Source organism: Microtus oregoni, unplaced genomic scaffold, assembly GCF_018167655.1.
Source record: "Microtus oregoni isolate MIOR12 unplaced genomic scaffold, Mior012 000008F_ref0000371, whole genome shotgun sequence".
Lineage (NCBI taxonomy): Eukaryota > Metazoa > Chordata > Mammalia > Rodentia > Cricetidae > Microtus > Microtus oregoni.
Genome location: NW_024543067.1, coordinates 51,394,927 through 51,417,496, shown reverse-complemented (window position 1 = coordinate 51,417,496; position 22,570 = coordinate 51,394,927). Strand labels below are relative to the sequence as shown.

The following is a 22,570-nucleotide window of genomic DNA, read 5'->3' as shown; positions in this document are numbered from 1 at the left end:
GTTGAGTGCTGTGCGTGTGTGTCGGGAGCCTGTGAGAATGAGGAAGCAGCTAACAGACCAGCTGGATGCTGAGTGCAGAGAAGAGCCAGAGTTTGCCCTTTGTGCTACCTCTAAGACGCTGGGTAAGCAGGAACTGCTGGGATTCTGATGGTTTCAGATCCTGGGTCCTTCATTAAATGCCAACCTCTCTGTTACCAGATAACCAGTCCCTTTTCTCTCCACTCTCTTTTCCCCATTTCTTTCAAGTTTTTCTTAGGTTATCTTGAATGCCCCATCCCCAGCTCTATTTCTGCCCAAACGATAGTTTGCAAATTATAAATGCTCTGTCTTTTCTTGATTTTTAATAGAGGGTCTCATATGCCCTGGTTGGCCTTGAACTCATGATTCTTCTGTTTCTGCCTTTCACGATCAGGGATTACAAGGTTGCTAAGTGTTCTCTCTCGTTTGAAGATTTTGGCCTGAAAGTTTTGTTAATGACACTGTTTTCAGTGTTCACTGAGCATATGACCGACTTTGCAATACTCTGTTAGCCTTGAAGGATTTCTCAGTGGTGGAACAGTCGTTTGAGTAATGAGGACACTGTCACAGGTCCTGTTTACTTGTGACAGAGAAGTGTTTCCCACAAAAGCTGTACGTAGTTCCTGTACTCTTCATGGCTCCAGGGATTGACCTTACTAGGGCAGTAAGGAAATCAAAGAAAGACAGAAAGAAAAGCTGGGATTGGATGGTCTAGACTCTCTTATGGAGAAGCCAAAGCCATCTCCTCACCTCCAAGCTCAGTGTGTTTGCTGTTATATTGCTGAACCTGGAGACATACAGCTGTTCATCCAGCTGAATAAGGGGGCAGGTTTAGTTAATCTCTGTAGGACAGAAGTCTTCAGGCCATAAGTGTTTGGGGTGGAAAGCTACAGTGGACATTTTCTGTACATGCTATTAACATCCATACTTAGATCAGAGGAAGGCTTTTTTCTCCTGTTGGGGTTCCTGTCAGGCCCTTGGCATGGCTGTACCCATGTCAACAACACACATTCATTCACTCAGGACTTCACTCACTCCTTACAGCAAATTCCACCGAAACAGAAGCTGAAATAGTAGTCATATAGAGAAATTCATGTGTGGACTAGCTAGTTGATTCATGTTGGGAATTCCATACCACATTTCCATACTTAGCTTTGAGACTTGTTAGCAGCACTGCGTACTGTTGAGGATAAATGCTAAAAGGGACCCCTCCCCCTTGAAAACAATATTCTAGAATGAATAAGATACGATTTTTATAACAGATGTACTGGGATAGACACTGGGAGATGTCTCATATGAAGGGTTCTGAAAAGAAAAGCATCAGAAATTAACCAGAGAAAATGGCAGAGCTAGTCTCGAGTTCGGTGTGAGAGGTGTATAGCAAACTGAGCGGGCTGCATGAGTGCATGCCTCCACCATAACTAATTGTGACATGGCCCTTGAGCTCTACACACAATTATTTCAAGTAAATCTGCTTGCTACAATTTCAGCACTTAAAAAATAGGTTTGGGCTTCAAAAATATTTTAAGGCTGAAAACATTAGTTGGAGAACATTTTAGTTAGTAGTTCTGCTGCTGAGAACATGGCATTGCAAGGCAGAGTTGCTGTGGTTTGAATTCTGGGACAACTAAACTAAGTACCAGCCTTTTTGTGTCACCGCTTTCTCATCCATAAAGTAGGTTAATAATGAAGGTGGTGATTCCTTTATGTGAAATGTTTGAGACCAGAAATATTTCAAGTTTTAGGGTTTTATGTTTTTCGTTTATTTTTTTTAATATTTGGGTTTACATAATGAGGTATGTTGGAGATGAGACACAAGCCTAAAACACAGTATTAATTTATTCTGTATATACACTTAGCCTGATGGTGTTGTGTACAATTTCATAGTGTACCTGCATTTTTACTATAACATAATGTCAGATGGATGTGAAATTTTGTACTTGATGGCATTTTTTTTATATTTATTTATTTATTAAGTATACAATATTTTGTCTGTGTGTATGCCTGCAGGCCAGAAGAGGGCGCCAGACCTCATTACAGATGATTGTGAGCCACCATGTGGCTGCCGGGAATTGAACTCAGGACCTTTGGAAGAGCAGGCAATGCTCTTAACCACTGAGCCATCTCTCCAGCCCGGCAATTTTTTTTTTGATTTATTTATTTATACAGTATCCTGCCTGTAGGCCAGAAGAGGGCACCAGATCTCATTATAGGTGGTTGTGAGCCACCACATGGTTGCTGGGAATTGAACTCAGGACCTCTGGATGAGTAGTCAGTGCTCTTAACCTCTGAGCCATCTCTCCAGCCCCCACTTGATGGCATTTTGTCAGTGGTCCAGATGTTTTAGATTTTAGAACATTTTGGATTTTCAGGTAACAGATATTCAATCTATAATACCTAATAATAAAGTTGTAGGAATTAAGTGAGCTAATATTTATAAATTTTACATGGCCTATGATAAGTAGTATGTTTTGTTTTGTTTTGTTTTGAATTTGGTTTTGTTGCTATTTTGGTTTTTTAAGACAAAGTTTCTCTGTGTGGCCCTGAGTGCCCTGGGACTCTTTCTGTAGGCCACACTGGCCTCAAACTCAGAGCTCTGTCTGTCTTTGCCTCCTGAGTGCTATGCCCACTACTGCCCAGCAGTTTTTAATTTTGCTTTTGGTTTTGTTTTGACTCAAGTTTTTTTTTTTTTAAAGATTTATATATTATGTATACAGTGTTCTGTCTGTCTGTATGCTTGCTGGCCAGAAGAGGGCACCAGATCTCATTACAGATGGCTGTGAGCCACCATGTGGTTGCTGGGAATTGAACTCAGGACCTCTGGAAGAGCAGTCAGTGCTCCTAACCTCTCTGAGCCATCTCTCCAGCCCTGTCTCGAGTTTTTTGAGACAAGGTTTTTCTGTGTAGCACTGACTGTTCAGGAACTCACTCTGTAGAACAGGCTGGCCTCAAACTCTGCCTGCCTCTGCCTCTGCCTCTGGAGTGCTGGGATTAAAGGTGTGCACCACTGCCACCTGGCCTTTTTTTTTTCTTTAATTTTTAAACAAAACTGGGTTAGTATTTGAATTGAGCACTAAGTTCTGACTATTCCAGGCTTCAAAACGTATGTTAAATTCCATTTACTTCATGTTTTTCTGTGTGTTTAATTTTTTTGTTGTTTTGGTTTGGTTTTGGTGGGGGTGGGGGGGTTCAAATGGGGTTTATCTGTGTAACCCTAGATGTCTTAGATCTCGCTTAGTAGACCAGGCTGCCTGGTTTCAGAGATCTGCCTGACTCTGCCTCCTGGGTGCTGTGGTTAAGGGTGTATGCCACTGCACCTGGCTGGGTTTAATTTGTTTAAATGATGGGTCTACAGAACCATGTTTATGGGAGTGGGGCATTAATATGTTTGCCTTCTTTAGTGTTGTTTTAAATCATATACCCAAAGTGAGAGATTGTGGTATGTGTGAAAGATATAACCACTTTTTAAATCACTGGTTCTCCATAAAACATTAATGTTAGAGAGAAAATGTCTTTTATAATATGTTAGAATTTGATGAAAATCATTTCAGTGATGGTCAACTCTTGACTATCAGCAATTTTAGACTCTAAGAAATGAAACGCACACTTAAGAGAATAGATATCTCAGTAGAGAGAGAAGCTCACCAAAATGCTAAGCTTCCGAAGGACTGACACCCAGCCAGCTCACTTCAGTTACTTTATTCAAAAATATACGAAGTTAATAGGGGCTGGGAAAGGTTCCAACTACCAAAGTCATCTTGCTCTTGCTGCCCGTGAGAGCAGACAACCCACACAAATCTCATTGCCTTTTGACTATGGCGAGACATAATCAAAAGTAAGAACTCCAGGGCTGCCAGGAGTGTCTTAGGACCAAGGTTGGTGCAGCTGCAGACTGTCATGCAGCAGCACCAAGTGCAGACTCAGCCTCTGCTGACTAACCCAAACATAGCGAGGCTTTCTGAAGCGTTCCACTCAAAGCCAGACATAAAGAAAGGCTTTACTTTACATATCACTACAGTGGTGTGCCTGCTGTGTGCCCAACATTCACAGTGTTGGGGTCTAGAAAAATTACGTTTGACTTTATTTAGCTGTTTCCTACTTGAAATACTGGAAGAAGTCCCCAGAGAGTCTGTTTTTTAGAAAACATGTACTTTTGTTTTGGGTTGACTTTATTTTTAGGAATTTACAGTATCCTTTTAACTGTCACACCAGATGATTATGTAAAGGCATGATTTCTAGCTTTGGTGTTTGACCTGTGTGCCCAAGGCCTTGCTTTCTCGTGACACAATCAAAGATTTTACCAGAAAGGTAATCCGTCCAAACTTTTGTGATTTTATGACTCCTAGTGTCCTGATGACTGTATCAATGAGAAGTTCATTATGTGGAATGGAATATGAGGCAAGGAACTGGGGCTTCTGTTTACAAGAAAAATTCTACACATGACTTTAATAAATAAGGAGTTTTTCTAATATAAAGTCCCAGTAACAGTAGGGCATAGTAGCATGTCCAGAACTCTATCATCTCCCACATTGTCAATGTTAAAATATTACTTGTGAGCTAGTGGGATGGCTCAACAGGTACAGCTGCTCGCTGCCAAGACTGACTGTCTGAGTTTGATCCCTCGGACACGCATGGTGAAAGAAGAGACCAGATCCTGAAAGTTGTCCTCTGACCTCCTCACACATGCTGAGATACACCAACATATGCATACTCACACACAAAAGCACACAACTTTAAAAAAAAAATCCAGGTGGTGGTGCACGCCTTTAATCCCAGCACCTGGAAGATAGAGGCAGGTGGATCTCTAATTCAAGGCAGCCTGGTCTACAAAGTGAGTTCCAGGACAGACAGGGCTGTTACACAGAGAAACCCTGTCTCAAAAAACAAAAGAAAAGTTGCTAATATCAATCTTTAAATGTCACCATTTAAAGTTTTGAGCAATTAGAATCCGTGGTAGTTTTTACTCTAATCTGTAGTGACTCTTATGCTGGGTATCCCAGCAACTGATGTTCATTGTCTTTACATATCTTTGCTTAATACCCCTTCCATTAATCACAGTGAGTTGTGATTAGTTTAGTCAGAGAGACCTGTCTTCAGCCTGTGGGGACAGTTGCTAACGAAGAATGTCTGACAGTGAACAAATGGTACTGCTTGTATTGCTGAGTGTAATGGATGATTAAGCACTATTAGCATACTGATCTCTGGGTTGTCTGATGTCCTCAGTGATTCCCAAGTCCTCTGCAGTAAGTTGTACAGAGTGATGGCCAGTGACTTACATGAGTTGACATGGCTGGATTTTAGTGGGAGAGGGGGAGCAAGGGATTCTGAGGAACAGAAGCCATATGGAGCAGTATGGAGCACTTATCAATGAGTTATAATGTCAAGACTATTTCCCTTAGACTAATTTCATTTCTTAAGCATGGTGTGCTCATTAATAAATGGGTTTCTGTTAAGTAGAGGATACCCCTCAATACCTTAATGAGCATATGACTTACGAAAATGCTTAATGTATGTTCTGTTATAAATGGTGTACTTTACAGATCTAATCATGGTACATGATGTTTAATCTGTTTTAGAAACTGGATGGCTTCTACAGGGAGCCAGGCCTCTGATATAGACAAGATTTTTGGATTCTTCAATGATGGCGAACCTCCCACCAAAAAGCCCAGGTAAACAAGAGAAAGGGAATCAAAGGAACAGAAAATTACCATTAGTAGGAGGTACTTACCCTGAACTATTGGGGATTTCACTGACTAATATAGCCTTCATTTAAAGACTAAATTATTTTTACATTGGACTTAATTTTTTTATTAAGCTAATACATAATTTTAAAATTTGTTACTTTAAAGGTTAAAATGTCCTGCTCAGCAGAGATAATAGTTTCCTGTTTTTTTCTAACCTTGACATCTGTTTTGTTTTGTTTTTGATTGTGAGACAGGGTCTTGATATGTAACCGAGGCTGGTCTAGAACTCTTGTCTTAGCCTCCCAGATGCGGAGTTTGCAGGCATGCACCTGACAGCACACATTTTAAATGCTGTGTTCTGCTACAAGCAACACATGTAACAGATAAGGACTCTGTTTGCTTTCCTGGTTCCTCCCCGTGTATTGCTGCCCTACCGGCTTAACCCTTATCTTCTCATGTTTATCTCTCTACTTGATCAACCAGTTCTCAATATTTACATAGTATTAGTAAACTGGGTGGTTTAATTCCAACACTCAGGAGACAGAAGCAGAGGCAGGTGGATCTCTGAGTTCAATGCCAGCCTAGTCTAGTGGCAAGATCCAAGACAGCCAGAGCTTCGAAACACAAAACAAACATAAATAATATTAATAGCCAAGCCTAAAGTGTTAGAATTTTATTCCCTTTTGTGACTTTTTTTAAACTTCCATATTACTAAAGTGTGTCTTGGGTTTTTTATTTTCTATGTCATTTTCATCTTTAGAAGCTAAAAAGAGAATTAATCATATGCTGATTGATTCTGTGGATTCTTACTCCTGGACTAGGATTTTAATGTACTCATTAAAATTTTGATTTTAATGTACTCATTTTACTGAAGCATGCTCTCAGGTGCCTTCCTTAGTAAGAATGCATAGGAGTAATTGTTGGAGATACTAAATGGCCTTATCATTTCTTTACATTTATTTAATGGTTTGGCTGAGAATAGAATTTTAGGTATGAAACATTTTTTTTCTTAGAATTTTGATGGTACCACTCATTTCTCTGGTAAGAGAGAAAAGTGTTCTTACCAAGATAGACACTCTGTTCTGATTAGCAGTTGTTTTAGAAATAAATTTGAAAGAGGAAATGGTGATTTGGCCAAAATTTGAGAGATTTTTGGCCTATGGTCTGTTGACTCCATTGCTCTTAAGGCTATCGTGAGGTAGAATGCCATTCAAGAACGTGTAGAACAGAGTGGCCTACCTTCTGCCTGCTGGGAATCAGAGAGCCACGAGGGAAGGGTCCAGACACAAGATAGCATTCTTTCAGGTCACATCTTTAGTGACTGAGAGTCTCTACCAGTCAGAAATGCTTTCACATTCTGAACCCACCAGTGGATTAACCCGGTGATAAGTTGATCCAGTTACTTTTCCAAAACCCCAGCTCTGAACACTTGCCTTGGGAACCAAACCTTTTGCAGTTGAACTTGACCAGAGAGTGTTTGGTCCCAAATCAAAACAACCGTTTTTGTATTGTGTGATCTTTTGCCTTTGCTTACTAGAATCTTACAAAAATAGATTATTCTCAGGAACGCAGAAAGTTGTGCAATACCATATCTGGCAAACTAAATAGTATGGTACCTTCAAGCTACTTCGTGATAACTTCATTTTGAAGTAATTATCTTGTGTTAAGCTGATATTAAACATTTCTGTGTCTGTGGAGCTTTTGTTGTTCAGATGTTGAACCGTCTGTCATTGTGTGTTCATGTTTTCTCTCCACCCCACCCCATCTCTCACTATTTGGTGCCAAGGTCTTTGTGGGTAACCCATCCTGAGCTCCAGCTCTATCCTCCTGCATCAGCCTCCTGAGTTCTTGGATTACCAGCATGCACCTCTGCCTGGCTCTGTTTTTTCCTGTTCTTTGTTTCAGTTCTACTTTATTAAAGGTTTTTCTCAGTTTTTCTTAGGGATTTCTAAAAATTGCGGTTACATTTTTAATTTTCTTCAATTTTGTTATTGTTACTGTTTTTGTCCTTTTGAAGACAGGGTGTCGGGCTGTCTTACAAGTGTGACCTTGCAACCTTAGCCTCCTGACTACCTGCTAGCTTGTTTATACGTACCTCTGTACCTCTTATCATGGGGGCCTTTTTTTTTTTTTTTTTCGGTTTTTCGAGACAGAGTTTCTCTGTAGTTTTGGATTCGTCCTGAAACTAGCTCTTGAACTCACAGAGATCCACCTATCTCTGCCTCCCAAGTGCAGGAATTAAAGGTATGCGCCACCACCGCCTGGCTTATGTGGGCCTTTTGCAGATGTAAAGTGACTATATAGTTTGTCCATTCATATTTAAGTTACTGAGAAGCAGTTAGGAGTCTATGTGAGTATGGATATTAGTCAGGGTTCTCTAGATCAGTGATTCTCCACCTTACTAATGCTGGGACCCTTTAATACAGTTCCTTGTGTTCCCCAACTATAAAATTATTTTTATTGTTACTTCAAAACTAATTTTGCTACTGTTATGAATCATAATGTAATTATCTGATATGCAGGACATGTGATATGTGACCCCTGTGAAAGGGTTATAAAACCCCCAGAGGAGTCAGTCACAGCCCACATATTAAGAACCACTGCTCTAGAGGACTAGAACTGACAGGATGAATACTTATTTAATGGGGTTATTAGATTGGCTTGCATGGTGTAGTCTGAGTAGTCCAACAGTGGTTCAACTCACATTGGAGGGACTGAGACTCCCGTAGCTTCTCAGCAGCCCCAGTCTGGTGTTGAAGGCCTAAGGACTCGATCCCTGGAAACACTGGTCTTCAGTTCACATTGAAGGACAGAAGGAGGTGAAGAACTGAAGCATGGACGGGGTAAATGCACCTGTTAGCAGGCTGGGAGGGCAATGCTCACCTTTTTTTTTTTTTAACCTGGCTGCCATTAGGTACATTTCATTTCGGGTATATGTTCCCACTTTGAATAATCTGATCAAGCAGATTCCTTACAGATTTGCCCAGGGATTTTTCTTTTAGTTGATTCCAGCAGATTCTGTCAAATTGGGAACCAGTATTCATCATCCCAACATGCTGAGGAGTTTCCCTCTGAATATGAATCCTGGAGCAAGTTCGGCAGTTGAGGCCTTCTCTGTCATATGGCAATTTCCACAGAGAGAAATCTTCCCATCTCTTACATGCATGGAGACTGGGTGCAGAGAAAAGGTTGAATCCTAGAGACTGGGAGACTGGTTGGGGAAGTCTTAGATTTCCTACGGAGATTCTTCCTTAATCCCTCCCACCTGGCACTGTACACAGTGTTCTCAAATGCAGCGTCCTCTGGCTGACTTTCTCCAGACTTACAGCTGAGTTTTAGTGCAACCTGCCTGCCCACCTGAGCATATGCCTCAACATTGCTGAGCTTCTGCGAAGGGAATTGGGTTTTATTCTGAACTTCTAAAATCATGCTGCCTTCTGATGTCTGTTGTCTGCTTGCTGCTGTCATCTTGTTCTACCCTACTTTTTATACGTGCTGTGGCAGGGTATTCCAGCCCAGCACCTCTGCCAACAGCCCAAGGAGTTACACTTTAGAGACCTCTGTACAGGAAAAGAAAGCAGCAGCAAAGAATCTCGGTACAAGCAAAGCTGTTGATCTTATTAAGACAAGGGGTAGTAGGTACATAATTTTCATTTACTTTGGAGACTTGTGGGAGGGGGCTGCTTTTAGGGAAAGGATAGTACTTGCTCAGTGTAAGCTGCTTGAGAATTGTCTTTACAATGGCTGTTCATATGAGTCTATGGCTTTTTTATGTTAAATTTCTCAGTATAATTTATACCAGCAGTTAAAGATTACTTAAAATTTAAAAATTAGTAAAGTTTGAGCTGAGTAAGGTGGTGTATGCCTGTAATTCTCACATTTGTGAGATGGAGGCAGGAGGATCAAGAATTTAAGGACTCCCAGGTCATTTGAGACACTGTCTTAAAAGCATGCACACACACACACACACACACACACACACACATTAAATTGAGCTGGTTTTCTTATTTTTCTTCTTATTGAGCTTCCTTTTACAAATGAGTTTGTAAGGTAGTTTTATAAGGTATTTTGTTGATATTTGGGTATTATTACTATCTAAAGTCAAGATGACAAACCTAATCTCAAGTATATAGTTTCATTTGTTGTTTTAACATCCTCATTTGACATACCTCTTAGAAAAGAGAATATTGTGTCTATAGAGAATCTTGTCTTTGTCATTTGTGACCAAGTTTCTGACACCCAGCCAGATTCTTCAGTGAAAGGCTTTTTCCCTTCCCATGTCCCCTTGATTTTCCCTTTTTATCTTGCCTTAATTCTGTCTTTAAAAATAACTATTAGGGCCATTGTCATGGCTCTGCAGATGATGCTAACCCTGGTATCCTGAGTTTGGTCCCTGCGTCAACATGGTGGGAAGAGAGACACAACACCCAAAGTTGTCCTCTAACCTCCACACACACCATGGCTGTCCCCACACACACCATGGCTGTCCCGTCTCCTACACACACACACACACACACACTAAATAAATATGTTGGGGATTTTTTAGGTTATTTAGTGATTTAGGCAGAAATCATAAAACACAACTGCGACTTTTTTTCTTTTTTACTGAAAGCCCTTTTGTGAAAGTATTGTATGGGTGTGTGCATTTTTATAACTGACCTTAAATTTCCAATCCTCCTGTCTCTCCCTCCCAAATTCTGGGATTATAGACCTTCGTTATCACATTCAATTTTCATTCATTATCTTGATTCTCCTTTTTAAAGCGTACTCCATTATGTGTCTCTAATAGCTGTGTACAGCCTTGGTTATCACATCCAATTTTCATTCATTATCTTGATTCTCCTTTTTATAGCGTACTCCATTATGTGTCTCTAATAGCTGTGAACAGTTTTGTTGGTTACCCCCAGCATATGAGCTATTTTATAAATGGGCCATCTCTCGTCTCTGCATGTTTGCAGGTTTTCCTATTTGTTAAGTCATTGAGTGTAGAGATTGGAGTAGGACAGGCAGTTCTAGAGGTTGTTTCCCAGGACTTCAAAGTGTGTCTTTGTTGGGTTTTGTCTAAGTGCTGGTCATGTTTCTATTCATTGTACTATTTTGAAAAAGAAGGGTAAGGTAAGTAATGATTTTAATGTAGCTGTAGAGTGAGAGGGGAAAGGGAGCTGAAACATGCTGTCTCTCAGCAGGACTCTGCTCACTGCCATGAGAACGGGCTATTTTGTTGTGACAAAAACATGAGGCCTGCTGAACACTTTTTTTTTTTTTAAACCAGTGATGTCTAGAACCAAACCATGCAGATTTGTCCGCTGGATTTGGCTTTCATGCTGAGTTTTATGTTTGCTTATAAAATCTGGAATCAAGTTTTTTATTGCCTTTCTTGTTTTACATTCATATCTCAACAAACAATATCAACTTAATTTGTATGAAAATATTTTCTTTTTGAAAACAAATCAAACGTGTCCTTTTGAAATTACCATTGGCTTAAAGAATAATTTAGTTGGCAGAACTTCAGCTGTAATACATTTGAACCTGCTGTAATGTTAGTGGTTTTCTTAGCTAGAGATGACTATGGAGGAGAAAGTTGATTTTAAGATTATATCTCAGGATTCCTGAAATAGCTACTGCTTTGTCTTCCTACAAGAACTTGGAATAATATTATGGTGTTTCATTTCATCTACTTTGGAAAAGTGTCAGAAATTGGAATCCTCGGTTTTACAACTAAAACTTAGTAAGTGCATGCTTTTAATCCCAGCAGTAGGGAGGCAGAGGCAAACTGATGTCTTGAGTTCAAGGACAGCCTGGTCTACATAGTGAGTTGTAGGCTAGCTAAGACTGCACAGTGAGACCCTGTCTCACAGAACAAAGCAAACAACAAGTTGAGTTGTTGAATAATGAGAGCCAGCTACATCTCTGTCAGGCATCTTGGCTTGTGTGCTTTGTCTGCTGGATGCTCCAATCTTTTTGTGCCTTTTCCTTTTCAGGAAGCTGCTTCCAAGCTTGAAAACCAAGAAACCTCGAGAACTCGTGCTGGTGATTGGCACAGGCATTAGCGCTGCAGTTGCACCACAGGTCCCAGCCCTGAAATCCTGGAAGGGGTTAATTCAGGCCTTGCTGGATGCTGCTATTGATTTTGATCTTCTGGAAGACGAGGAAAGCAAAAAGTTTCAAAAGTGTCTCCATGAAGACAAGAACCTTGTCCATGTTGCCCATGACCTCATTCAGAAACTCTCCCCCGTGAGTAGTCTGCTGTATGCCATGGCCTGTGAAATTTCCTCATAATAGGATTAGTTTCTTACTCAAGCAGGAATATTTGTATAGTGCTTGGGTATTTATAACCTGTGAAGTATCTATAGAGCCTGTTCAGGGTAATTATCCTGAGCCCATTTCATTCTGTTTGTGAATTTACTTTTTTGTTTGTTTGTTTGTTTTCAAGACAGGGTTACTCTGTAGCTTTGGAGCCTGTCCTGGAACTAGCTCTTGTAGACTAGGCTGGTCTCGAACTCACAGAAATCCACATGCCTCTGCCTCCTGACTGCTGGGATTAAAGGCGTGCGCCACCACTGCCCGGCAAATTGACTTTTCTATGCTCATTATAAAAAGTGCCCTTATATCCATGACTTTAAGGAAATATTAGAAAGATTTAAGTTGGGGTTTTGTTTTTGTGTTTTGAGAAAGCATCTTGTGTATCCCATGCTGGCCACAAACTTGAAGTCCTCCTGCTTCAGTTTCCTGGGTGCTAACATAGGCATGCACCCCTTGCCCAGCTGCAGATAATTCTTTATCATCAGAGGGATAAAATGAAACCAGTTTTTAGTGTTCTTTTTAGAGGCTGTAACTCAAAATAGTCACAAAGAATTTTATTCAACTAAGTTGGATAAAGAACCTAATTGTCTTTCTTGCTTTACCTGAAAAATTACTTGAAAATTAGGATTCACTTATGCTAGAACTATTGGTACTGTATGTTACTTGAAACAGTCCCATGTAGCCAAGGTCAGCCTAAAGCTCACTGTGAAGACAAGGATGGGTTAGAATGCCTGATTCTACAGTCGCCACCTCTCAAGTGCTGAATTACAGGCTGTGTGTTGCTTGGAATGGAACCACAAGCCTGTACTTGAGCCCACATGTTCCACATTTTAATAATTTAAATACACTTCGGAAGAAATAGGACACTTACCCCTTAAAAGTTAACTGTCAGTAATTTTTATCCCTTTTCTCAAGACTGTAGAAAGAAATGTGCCTAAAACTTACCATAGACCTTAGGATTTCTTACTTCCTCTTTTCAGTTCCTTGTCCTTAACTGGAACAAACTGTTACTAACTTAAAACCACATAAAGAATTAATGGGTTTTAAAGAAATCAGATATAAGTAGTGCATGCCTATACTTCCCACACTAGGAGACTGAGGCAGGAGAATTGCTACGTTTGAAGCCAGTTTAGAGTAATGGAGAGTTTGAGACCATCTTAGACTAATTTAACTTAAAAAAAAAAAAAACAAAAACCTAAATTAAAACACACACACACACACACACACACACACACACGCCAGGTAGTGGTGTCCCACGCCTTTAATCCCAGCACTTAGGAAGCAGAGGCAAATGAATCTCTGAGTTCGAAGCCAGCCTGGTCTACGGAGTCGTTCTAGGACAGCAAAGGCTACACAGAGAAACCCCATCTCAAAAAAACAAAACAAACAAACAAACAAACAGAAAAAGAGTTCATGAGGTTTTTTTTAATTCCAGTGCTGTGCCCAAGGTGGTAGCACACACCTTTATCATTGTGTGTGTGTGTGTGTGTGTGTGTGTGTGTGTGTATGGGTGTTTTGTTTGCTTGTATGTATATGTGTACTTTGTATGTTCAGTGCCTTCAGAAGCCAGAAGAAGGAGTTGGATCCCCTGGGACTAGAGTTATAAATGGTTGTGAACCACTATGTGGTTGCTGGGGACCAAATCCAGGTGTTTGGGAAGAACAGCCAGTGTTGTTAACCACTGGGCCATTTCTCTAGCCCATGAGGTCTTTATTCAGTATGTAAAATTACTTCAAAATGTATCCCAAATCTAATTATCAGAGGTAAAATTTAAAAATTCTTCCAAGAAAACAAAACAGAGTTTGACAGTGATTTTATCACAAACAGAATGATCTTCTTTTAGGAGGACAATAGGCTTGAGTAGACATTTCTCCCAAGAATAATAGATACAGCGGGCTAATAAGAATCCAGGTATAGGGACTGGAGAGATGGCTCAGAGGTTAAGAGCACTGACTGCTCTTCCAGAGGACCTGAGTTCAATTCCCAGCAACCACATCGTGACTCACAACAATCTATAATGAGATATGATGCCCTTGTCTGACATTCAGGCAGAACATTGTATATATAATAAATAAATCTTTTTTTAAAATATTTATTTATTTATTTGTTATGTATACAATATTCTGTCTGTGTGTATGTCTTCAGGCCAGAAGAGGGCACCAGACCTCATTACAGATGGTTGTGAGCCACCATGTGGTTGCTGGGAATTGAACTCAGGATCTTTGGAAGAGCAGGCAATGCTCTTAACCACCGAGCCATCTCTCCAGCCCCAATAAATAAATCTTTAAAAAAAAAAAAAAGCTAACGCCTTTAATCCTGGCACTCAGGAGGCAGAGGCAGATGTATCTCTTTGAGTTCAAGGCCAGCCTGGTCTACAGAGCTAGTTTCAGGAGAGCTACAACTGTTACACAAAGAAACCCTGTTCAAAAGACAAAAACCAAAAAACAATAGAAAGGAGGCTAGAGAGATGGTTCAGTGGTTAAAATGCTTGCTACTCTTGCAAAACCTCAAGTCAGTTTCTAGAACACATGTTAGACAACCTCCAGTTCCAAAGGATCTTTGCCCTCTTATGGACTCTTCAGGCAATCACATACATGTGCACATAATATACATAGATGCATGTGCCACAAATAAAAATAAATCTTTAAAAACTTAGGAGGGAGCTGGGCAGTGGTGGCACATACCTTTAATCCCAACACTCAGGAGGCAGAGACAGGTGGATCTCTGAGTTTGCCTGGTCAACAAATTGAGTTCCAGGACAGCTAGAGCTGTTACACAGAGAAACCCTGTCTCAATCCCACCACCACCAAATTAGGAGGGAACCCAGAAGAAGAAAACAACTTTAAACATAACTTTATGAAAATAACAGAGACCTTTAAAGAGAAAATGAAAAGCTCCCTTAAAGAAATAGAGGACAGGCTCCAAAGCCACAGAGAAACCCTGTCTCGAAAAAAACCAAAAAAAAAAAAAAAAAAAGAAAGAAAGAAATTGAGGAAAAGACAAACAAAAAAATTAGAAGAAATTAATAAATCCCTCAAAGAAACTCAAGAAAACCAAGAAAAAAAAAACAATCAAACAGGTAAAACACAGTTCAAGACTTGAAGACTGATACAGAGGCAATAAAGACAACACAAACTTAGGGAATTCTGGGTATGGAAAATGTGGGTAAACGAACAGAAACTACAGAGGTAAGTATAACCAACAGAATACAAGAGATAGAAGAATCTCAGGTGTTGAAGATACTGTAGAGGAAATAGACTTATTGATCAAAGAAAACATTAAATCCAACAAATGCTTAACAGCTGAGCTTTCTTTCCATGGCTGAACTTCTGGACTTGAGCTTCTCTTTTCCCCTGCAGATGCTCTTATAGCAAGGGATAAACAGTAGTAACTTCTGTTAGAAGAGGCTTATGACAGCTCATTTCAAGGGCACGGTGTTTTATTCTTGGGCTCTTTTACTGTTCTCTTCACCATCACAAAATAACGGAAGTGAGCCTGCCTAGCCCAGATCTTGGAGGGCAGTTTGAAACAAGTGTCTGAAATAGGGAAGACCCCACTCCCAGAATGAGCTTCTCGGTGAGTTCCAACAACTTGTGGTATTACTTACTTCATGGGTTTTTTTTTTTAATTGTTTATTGGTGTGAAGGTTTCAGATCCCCTGCAACTGGATCTTCAGACAGTTGTGAGCTGCCATGTGGGTGCTGGGAATTGAACCCGGGTCCTCTGGAAGAGCAGTCAGTACTCTTAACCACTGAGCCATCTCTCCAGCCCCCTTCATGGGGTTTTATGAAGAATAAATGGCACTAGCAAGGCTTGAGTGTTGGAAGGGTGGAGCAGCCTAGCCACCTTTTTTCATCAAACATCAGTTTTACTTCAGTTAAATGAGTGCTCAAAGTAAATGCGGTAGAAATGTCAGTGACTTGGAGAGAGGTGACCAAGGGTGCTTGCGTTTCCCTTTACTCTGTGTGGGACTGGAAGGATGAGTTACAGGGTAAAACAGATGAAGTAGCTTGGGATTCACTGCACTGTTTTAAGTGAAGGAGGAAAATTCTTAGAGGTTGTGTGGGAGTCTGGCATTTCCTTTTGACTTCCGAACTCCCTGTTTATGTTTTCATTCCTTTGTCTCAGCTTAGAGAGGCCACTGGTGGGAAATTTAGTTCTCGGACAAAAACAGATTTCAAATCTAAGGAAATCAACACAATGACAAAAGCATCTTTCCAAGCACAGAGTGGTGGCTACCACCTGTAATTCAAGCATTGAGAAGCTAGAGATCACATCTCAGTACTAATCTGGGTTAGGTAGTGAAGCCACATCTCGAAGCAGCAGTCTTCCATATTGTTATAGAAGATTTAATAATTCACAGAACTGGAACTAAAAGATATTTAGCTAAAACAAGTGACTCAAGGGATTTCCAAGTTTTAGTCTTTTCATAGAAAAAAAAAAAAACCTCATGTTCTTCACCCATGTCTAGCTCATGGTCTACCTAGGCCCTTCTACTTGTGTTCATGGTAAGCAGACCGGTGTAGGAATATAGCATGTGTGATTGTAAGTATCAAGGAGCTAAGTACACATCGGAGTTACAAAGTTAGAAAACACAACAAAATCTTTTTAGTAAGGAGTCACTATATTTATTAATCTGAAACTTAATTTTGCTTTGTGTGTGTGTGTGGAGATGGTGTTTCTCTGTGTAGCCCTGACTGTCCTGAAACAGCTCACTCTGTGGACCAAGCTAGTCTCAAACTCAGAGATCTGCCTGCCTCTGCCTCTGCCTCCGGAGTGCTAGGATTAAAGGCATGTGCTACCACCACCTGGATTAATTCTGATTTTTTGAAGAAGTATTGGTATACACATTGCAAAAATCAAAAGGATGTAGTTCTTTATATCTACTGAGATATCTTGCTCTTGTTGGTGTCTCATTTCCTCTCTGCCCTAAGTCAGCATTCGTATGTATTTCTAGGTAGCCTCCCAGCTTTGCAAATGTAAGCAGCAACATATCTATCCTTCCCTCACTGCTGCCATCTCCAAAATAAAAAAAAAATAGTGCATAACTATCCTCTAGTTTGTTTACCTAGCAGTGCATTGCTCTCCTGTATAGAGGGTAAGTCAGTGTTGTCACTATAGCAAAATACCTAATTGCCTTATAAAAGAAAAGAAAGGAGGAGGTTCACTTTATGGTCAGTTTTTCCAACTACTTTGCACTTGTGGTGAGGCAGTACCTCATGACAGGAGCATGTAGTATAACAAAAATACTTAAAAAATTAAAAAGTTAAAGGGAAGGGCTGGGGCCCCAGACTCACCTTCCTAGAATATGCCCCCAATGACTCTAAAGATTTTTCACTTGGTTCTATAATTTCTTAACGGAACAACCCATGTTCTCATGCCTTTAATACTTTGGACTTTTGGGATACATTCAATGATAAGATATGGTCCTGGACCAAACCAGTCTTCCATGTATATGGGTGCGTAGTCTGTTGCTATTGAAGATAACAAAGCAGTGATAGCCTTGTGTATGTCATTTTATCCAGTTGCAGTTATATTTGCAGGATTCCATCCAAGAAATAAAATAGCTGCAGCATGTTGGGTTGGGTGAATAGACTTGTGAGTTTGATAAACTAAGGGGGCATCATGTTTCTTTAATAGTAAATCTAGTGCTAACATTTATAGTAGTTGACTGCTGTGTGTCGTGAACTTAGTAACTAGAGTTAATACTCATCACTGTTTTAGTAGGTGATAGATTTTTATTTTTAATTTTATATGAGTTTTGCTTGATTGTATGTATGCATACTTTGTGTGTGACTAGGACCTGTGGAAACCATAAGAGGCTCTCAAATCCCTTGGAACTGGAATTACACATGATTGTGAGCCATTTGGATGCTGGAAATCTAACCTGCATCCTCTATAAGAACAGCAAGTGCTCTTAATAACTGAGCCATCTCTTCTTCAGCCTCCTTTCTCTGTTTTTGATTGGGTTACTCATCTAATTAAGTAGTATTAGAGTCTCCTGTTGACTGCCTTGCGCCATTAGTGTGATATAATTATGTGATTGTGTACGAAGCTAGGTAAACTTTTAAGACCATGACCTGCATTCTTAGCTAAATGAGTTCTAGATCTGTTTACACACTAGAAAAGAATCTTGCAGCTGCTGACAGCAGGTGGCAGAAAGAACTCTGTGCTGTCCTATAGAGCTGCATAGAACCATGATGAACAGAGCCCAGAGGAATGGCTTGTTTCCAGCAGACTGAGGGACAATTTTAACTGTGCTCTGTTTTCACTGAGAAAATAACCCTTACTTAGTAAGTATTCTGAAAAAAGGTTATTTTATAAAATACTGTGTCACAGTAGGAAAGGAACACTGAATGTCCTGTATCTGCTTAAATGGTTCACTCCTGTGAGACAAGGAAACCTGGAAGGTGTAGAGGGCTGCTTTGAGGGAACCTAGAAGGAACTCTCTATTCCAAGGAGCTTGAAATCTATGCCCTGGTAGCTAGATGCAGCAACTCATCTCTTGCACCAGGAGCTCTAGCTTCTCTGGATGCTGAGGAAGGAAGGTCATTTGAGTATAGAAGTTCAAGGGCAGCTTGAGCAGTGTAGCAGTTCTTCCTCTGAGCTCATCTAATGGAATAACATCAAGAATAGACTAGGGATCCGTGTTTGTTAAAACACTTCACCTAATTACTTTCCCATTTCAGATTTCTTTTGTCCCAGGAGTTACTGTGTTCTTGGTTGTAAAATCAACTTCTCACCTTAGAGTGGCATTGTATTTCCTCCATCCTCAGAAATATGCTCATTCATTGTTTAACAGTGGGTACATGCTGAGAAACACATTCTTACGCTGTTTTGCTGCTGTACAAACTTGTAGAGTGCCTGGGCAGTGGTGGCACACATCTTCATTCCCAGCACAGACAGACTCTGTGAGTTTGAGGCCAGCCTGGGCTACAGAGCAAGTTCTAGGATAGGCTTCAAAGGTACAGAGAAACACTGTCTCGAAAAACAAAAACAAAACAAAATAACAGCAACAAAAAAGAAAATCTGGTAGAGTGTACTTGTTCAAATCAAGATTACTACTTAGATGATATAGTACAGGACCAACTATAAATGTGCAGTTGTTATGCAGCACAAAATCTATTTATGCATATATTCCACATGAAGCCAGAGAGGTAGTTAAACCAAATGTTTAAATGGTTTATTTCAAATTCATTAGTGGTTAGTAATTATTACTGTTCTTTCTTTTCTTCTTTTTTTTCGTTTGTTATAGAAAGGGTTGCTGTATAAAGCCCTGGCTGTCCTAGAACTCACTATTAGACCATTCTGACTTAAAACTCAGAGAGATTTGCCTGCCTCTGACTCAAATAGTGGAATTAAAAGTGTGTGGCACTGCACCTGGTTTTCTTTTTTATAAAAAGAAAACAAAAAAAAACCCCAAAACCTTTTTTAGTTTTATTTATTTTTATGTGCATTGGTGTTTGGCCTACATGTATGTCTGTATGAGAGTATCAGATCCCCTGGAACTAGAGTTACAGACAGTTGTGAGCTGCCCATGTGGGTGCTGGGAATTTAACCTGGTCCTATGGAAGAACAGCCAGTGCTCTTAACTGCTGAGCCATCTCTCCAGCCCCTCTTTTCTTTTCTTTTTTAATTTTTTTTTTTAGTTTTACTTATTTTTGTGTGTGTTTTGCCTGTTTGTATGTATATGCGCCACATGTGTTCCTATTGTCAGCAAAGACCAGAAGAGGTAATCAGATCCTCTAGAGGTAGAGTTACAGGTGGTTGTAAGCTACCCAATGTGGCTGCTGGGAACTGAACTCAGGTCCTCTGGAAAAGCAACAAGTGCTCTTAGCCAACTAGCTATCTCTCTAACCTGGTTAATTTTATTTTTAATTATGTATATGTGGGTGTGTGTATGAGTGAGTGAAAATGCCTGGGTAGTCCAGAAGGTGCTGAATCCTTTGGAGCTAGAGCTACAGGTAGCAGTTTGAGCCACCTGGTCTGGGTACCAGGAACCAAACTTAGATCCTCTGCAATAGTAGAACACAAGCTTAACCTTGGAGGCATCTCTTCAGTCCCTGGGTTTAGTATTTTTAGTAATTGATAGCTATGGATATAGTCCAGTCACGCATGTCCAAAGCTGTAGGTTTTATCCCCAGCCCTGTTAAAACAATTGCAAAATGCCAAGATTTTAATTGTGAAATTTATTTTAAATCTCTTCATAATTTTGTCGTTTAATAGATATTCTTCACAGCAAATCTATAAACAGATTGCTGAATTAGGTCAGAGCAAGACAATACAAGGAAGTATTAAGTGGTTTTCCTAACTCCATAAGCAACCAAGTATTTGTAATTGAAAAAGAGATGCTAAATTGAATATGGCAATACATACCTGTAACCTAGCACTTTGGAGGCTGAGGCTAGAGGATCATGAGTCTGAGACCAGTGTCAGTTGACTATGGAACAAGTTCAAAGCTAGCATGAGCTGCGTGTTGTCTATAATGAAAACACCATGACCAAAAGTAACTTGGGAAGAAAAGGGTTTATTTCAGTTTACAGCTTGAGGTCTGTTGTCCAGGTTAAGTCAGGGCAAAAACTCCAACAGGGCAGGAACTAAAGCAGAGTCGTGACGGAGTGAACAGGGCAGGAGCTAAAGCAGAGTCGTGACGGAGTGTCACTCACTGGTTTACTCCTCATTGCCTTATCAGCCTGCTGCACGCTTGCTGTTTCTGTTTGCTTGGTTCGGTTTGTTTTTTTTTCATTTTTTGGCAGGATGGTTTTTGTTTTTTGTTTGTTTGTTTTTTTTGTTTTTGAGACAGTCTCAATATAGTCTATCTGTCCTGGAATTCTCTTCCGTAGAAAACCAGGCTGGCCTTGAATTCACAGAGCTCCCTGAGTGCTGGGATTAAAGGTGTGCACCACTGTGCTGTAGCTTGCTTTCTTACCACTCAGGACCACCCGCCTCAGGGTTGTCACCCCACTCCATACACACAGTGAGGGCTGGGCCCTCCCATATCAATCATTAATCAAGAAACTGCCCTTCAGACTTGTGGGCAGTCTGATGAAGCCTTTTATTCAGTTGAGGTCCCTATTCCCAAATAACTTTAGCCTGTGTCAAGTTGTCAAAAAGCAGACTCTTTAAAAGAATAAAGGGGGCAGAAAATACTAAGTCACCTTAGGTCTGAGTGCTGCCTTCTGATCAGAAGCCTGATTGAAGGGTAGTTGGTACTTTGCTTTCTACCCTCATCCTTTAGTCCTGATCTCTTAGCCTTGTCCATTTTCTGCCTTCTATAAAATGATAACTTAGAAGTTGGGTGGGCATGATAACCCATGTAATCCCAGCACTAGGGAGGCAGAGACAGGAAGATCATTGAAAATGTGAGGCGAGCTTAGTCAAAGTGAACTGAATTCTAGGCCAGCCAGGAATCCACAGCCAGACCATTTTTCCAGATTCAAAATGTCTGTCTAAAAGGCTTGTGCTCATTTCTGTCTGATGTGGTAGTATTGATCACTTACTGTTTGCTAGACATTGTGTTTGGCATGTACCATCCTATTTGCATTATTGCAATGTGAGCTGATGACGTTTTAAGTTATAAAGTATTCAAAATTTATAATTTCTGCAACTGAAACAAGTAACAAAGCACTTACGAATTTTTGTTTTGTTTTGTTTTTCAAATCTCCCACACATGCAGCGTACCAGTAATGTGCGGTCCACATTTTTCAAAGACTGTTTATATGAAGTATTTGATGACCTGGAGTCAAAGATGGAAGATTCGGGAAAACAGCTCCTTCAGTCTGTTCTCCATCTGATGGAAAATGGAGCCCTAGTATTAACTACAAATTTTGATAATCTCCTAGAACTCTATGCAGCTGACCAGGGAAAACAGCTTGAATCCCTTGACCTTACTGATGAGAAAAAGGTAAAATGTTAACCAGTAGTCTTCTCTTAGGGTAATGGGTTTTATCTTCCTCAGAAAATGTACCTTCTGTAGCAGAAGAGTATCAGTAATACTTTCACATTGCTAGGACTAAAATATCCCACAGAAACCAGCTAAAGGAGGAAAGGCTTCTTAGAGCTCACTAGTGCAGGGAACTTTAGGCATCACAGTAAGAAGAGCACAGTGGAGAGGCTCCCTTTTGTGGTGGTTGGAGCATGTGGTAGAGACCATTCACATCATAGCAGAACAGAGCAAGAGAGTGGACCATAATCGACCAGGTTATAACCTTCATAAAAGCTCTCCCTTAGTGCTCTATTTACTGGCAAGACCCCCCCCCCCCCCAAATAGCATCATGAATTGGGGGCCGGCACTTAAACCATGAACCTGTGATAGACATCTCCAGTTAAAGCTGTAACAGTGAGAAAGAAAGCTGCTTTCCTTGCTTGTACTTTTTGGTTGTTTGGTTTTTTAGGTAAAATCAGTATACATACAATAAAATACAAAGATTTTAAAGTTATGAGTATTGCAGTTTTGCCCATTCATAAGGATGAGGTTAGTGATTTGAAGATACTGGAACAGTGGTTCAACAGGTCGGCTATCTAACCAAACTTTGGGAGTTTCCAGCAAGTGAGGCAAAGAGAGA

General features: G+C 40.3%; 1 protein-coding gene across 4 annotated transcripts in view; it reads left to right on the top strand.

Annotated features, from left to right (window-relative positions):
* Fam118b (family with sequence similarity 118 member B) overlaps nucleotides 1–22,570 on the top strand; it is a 45,784-nt gene that overhangs the window by 14,833 nt on the left and 8,381 nt on the right. For all 4 annotated transcript variants that reach the window (XM_041657072.1, XM_041657069.1, XM_041657070.1 and 1 more), the window contains 3 exons: nucleotides 5,595–5,687; nucleotides 11,684–11,936; nucleotides 21,682–21,909. In XM_041657072.1, coding sequence (XP_041513006.1) covers nucleotides 5,602–5,687; nucleotides 11,684–11,936; nucleotides 21,682–21,909 — 567 coding nt within the window. In that variant the 5' untranslated portion in view covers nucleotides 5,595–5,601. The remainder of the gene's footprint in view (nucleotides 1–5,594; nucleotides 5,688–11,683; nucleotides 11,937–21,681; nucleotides 21,910–22,570) is intronic.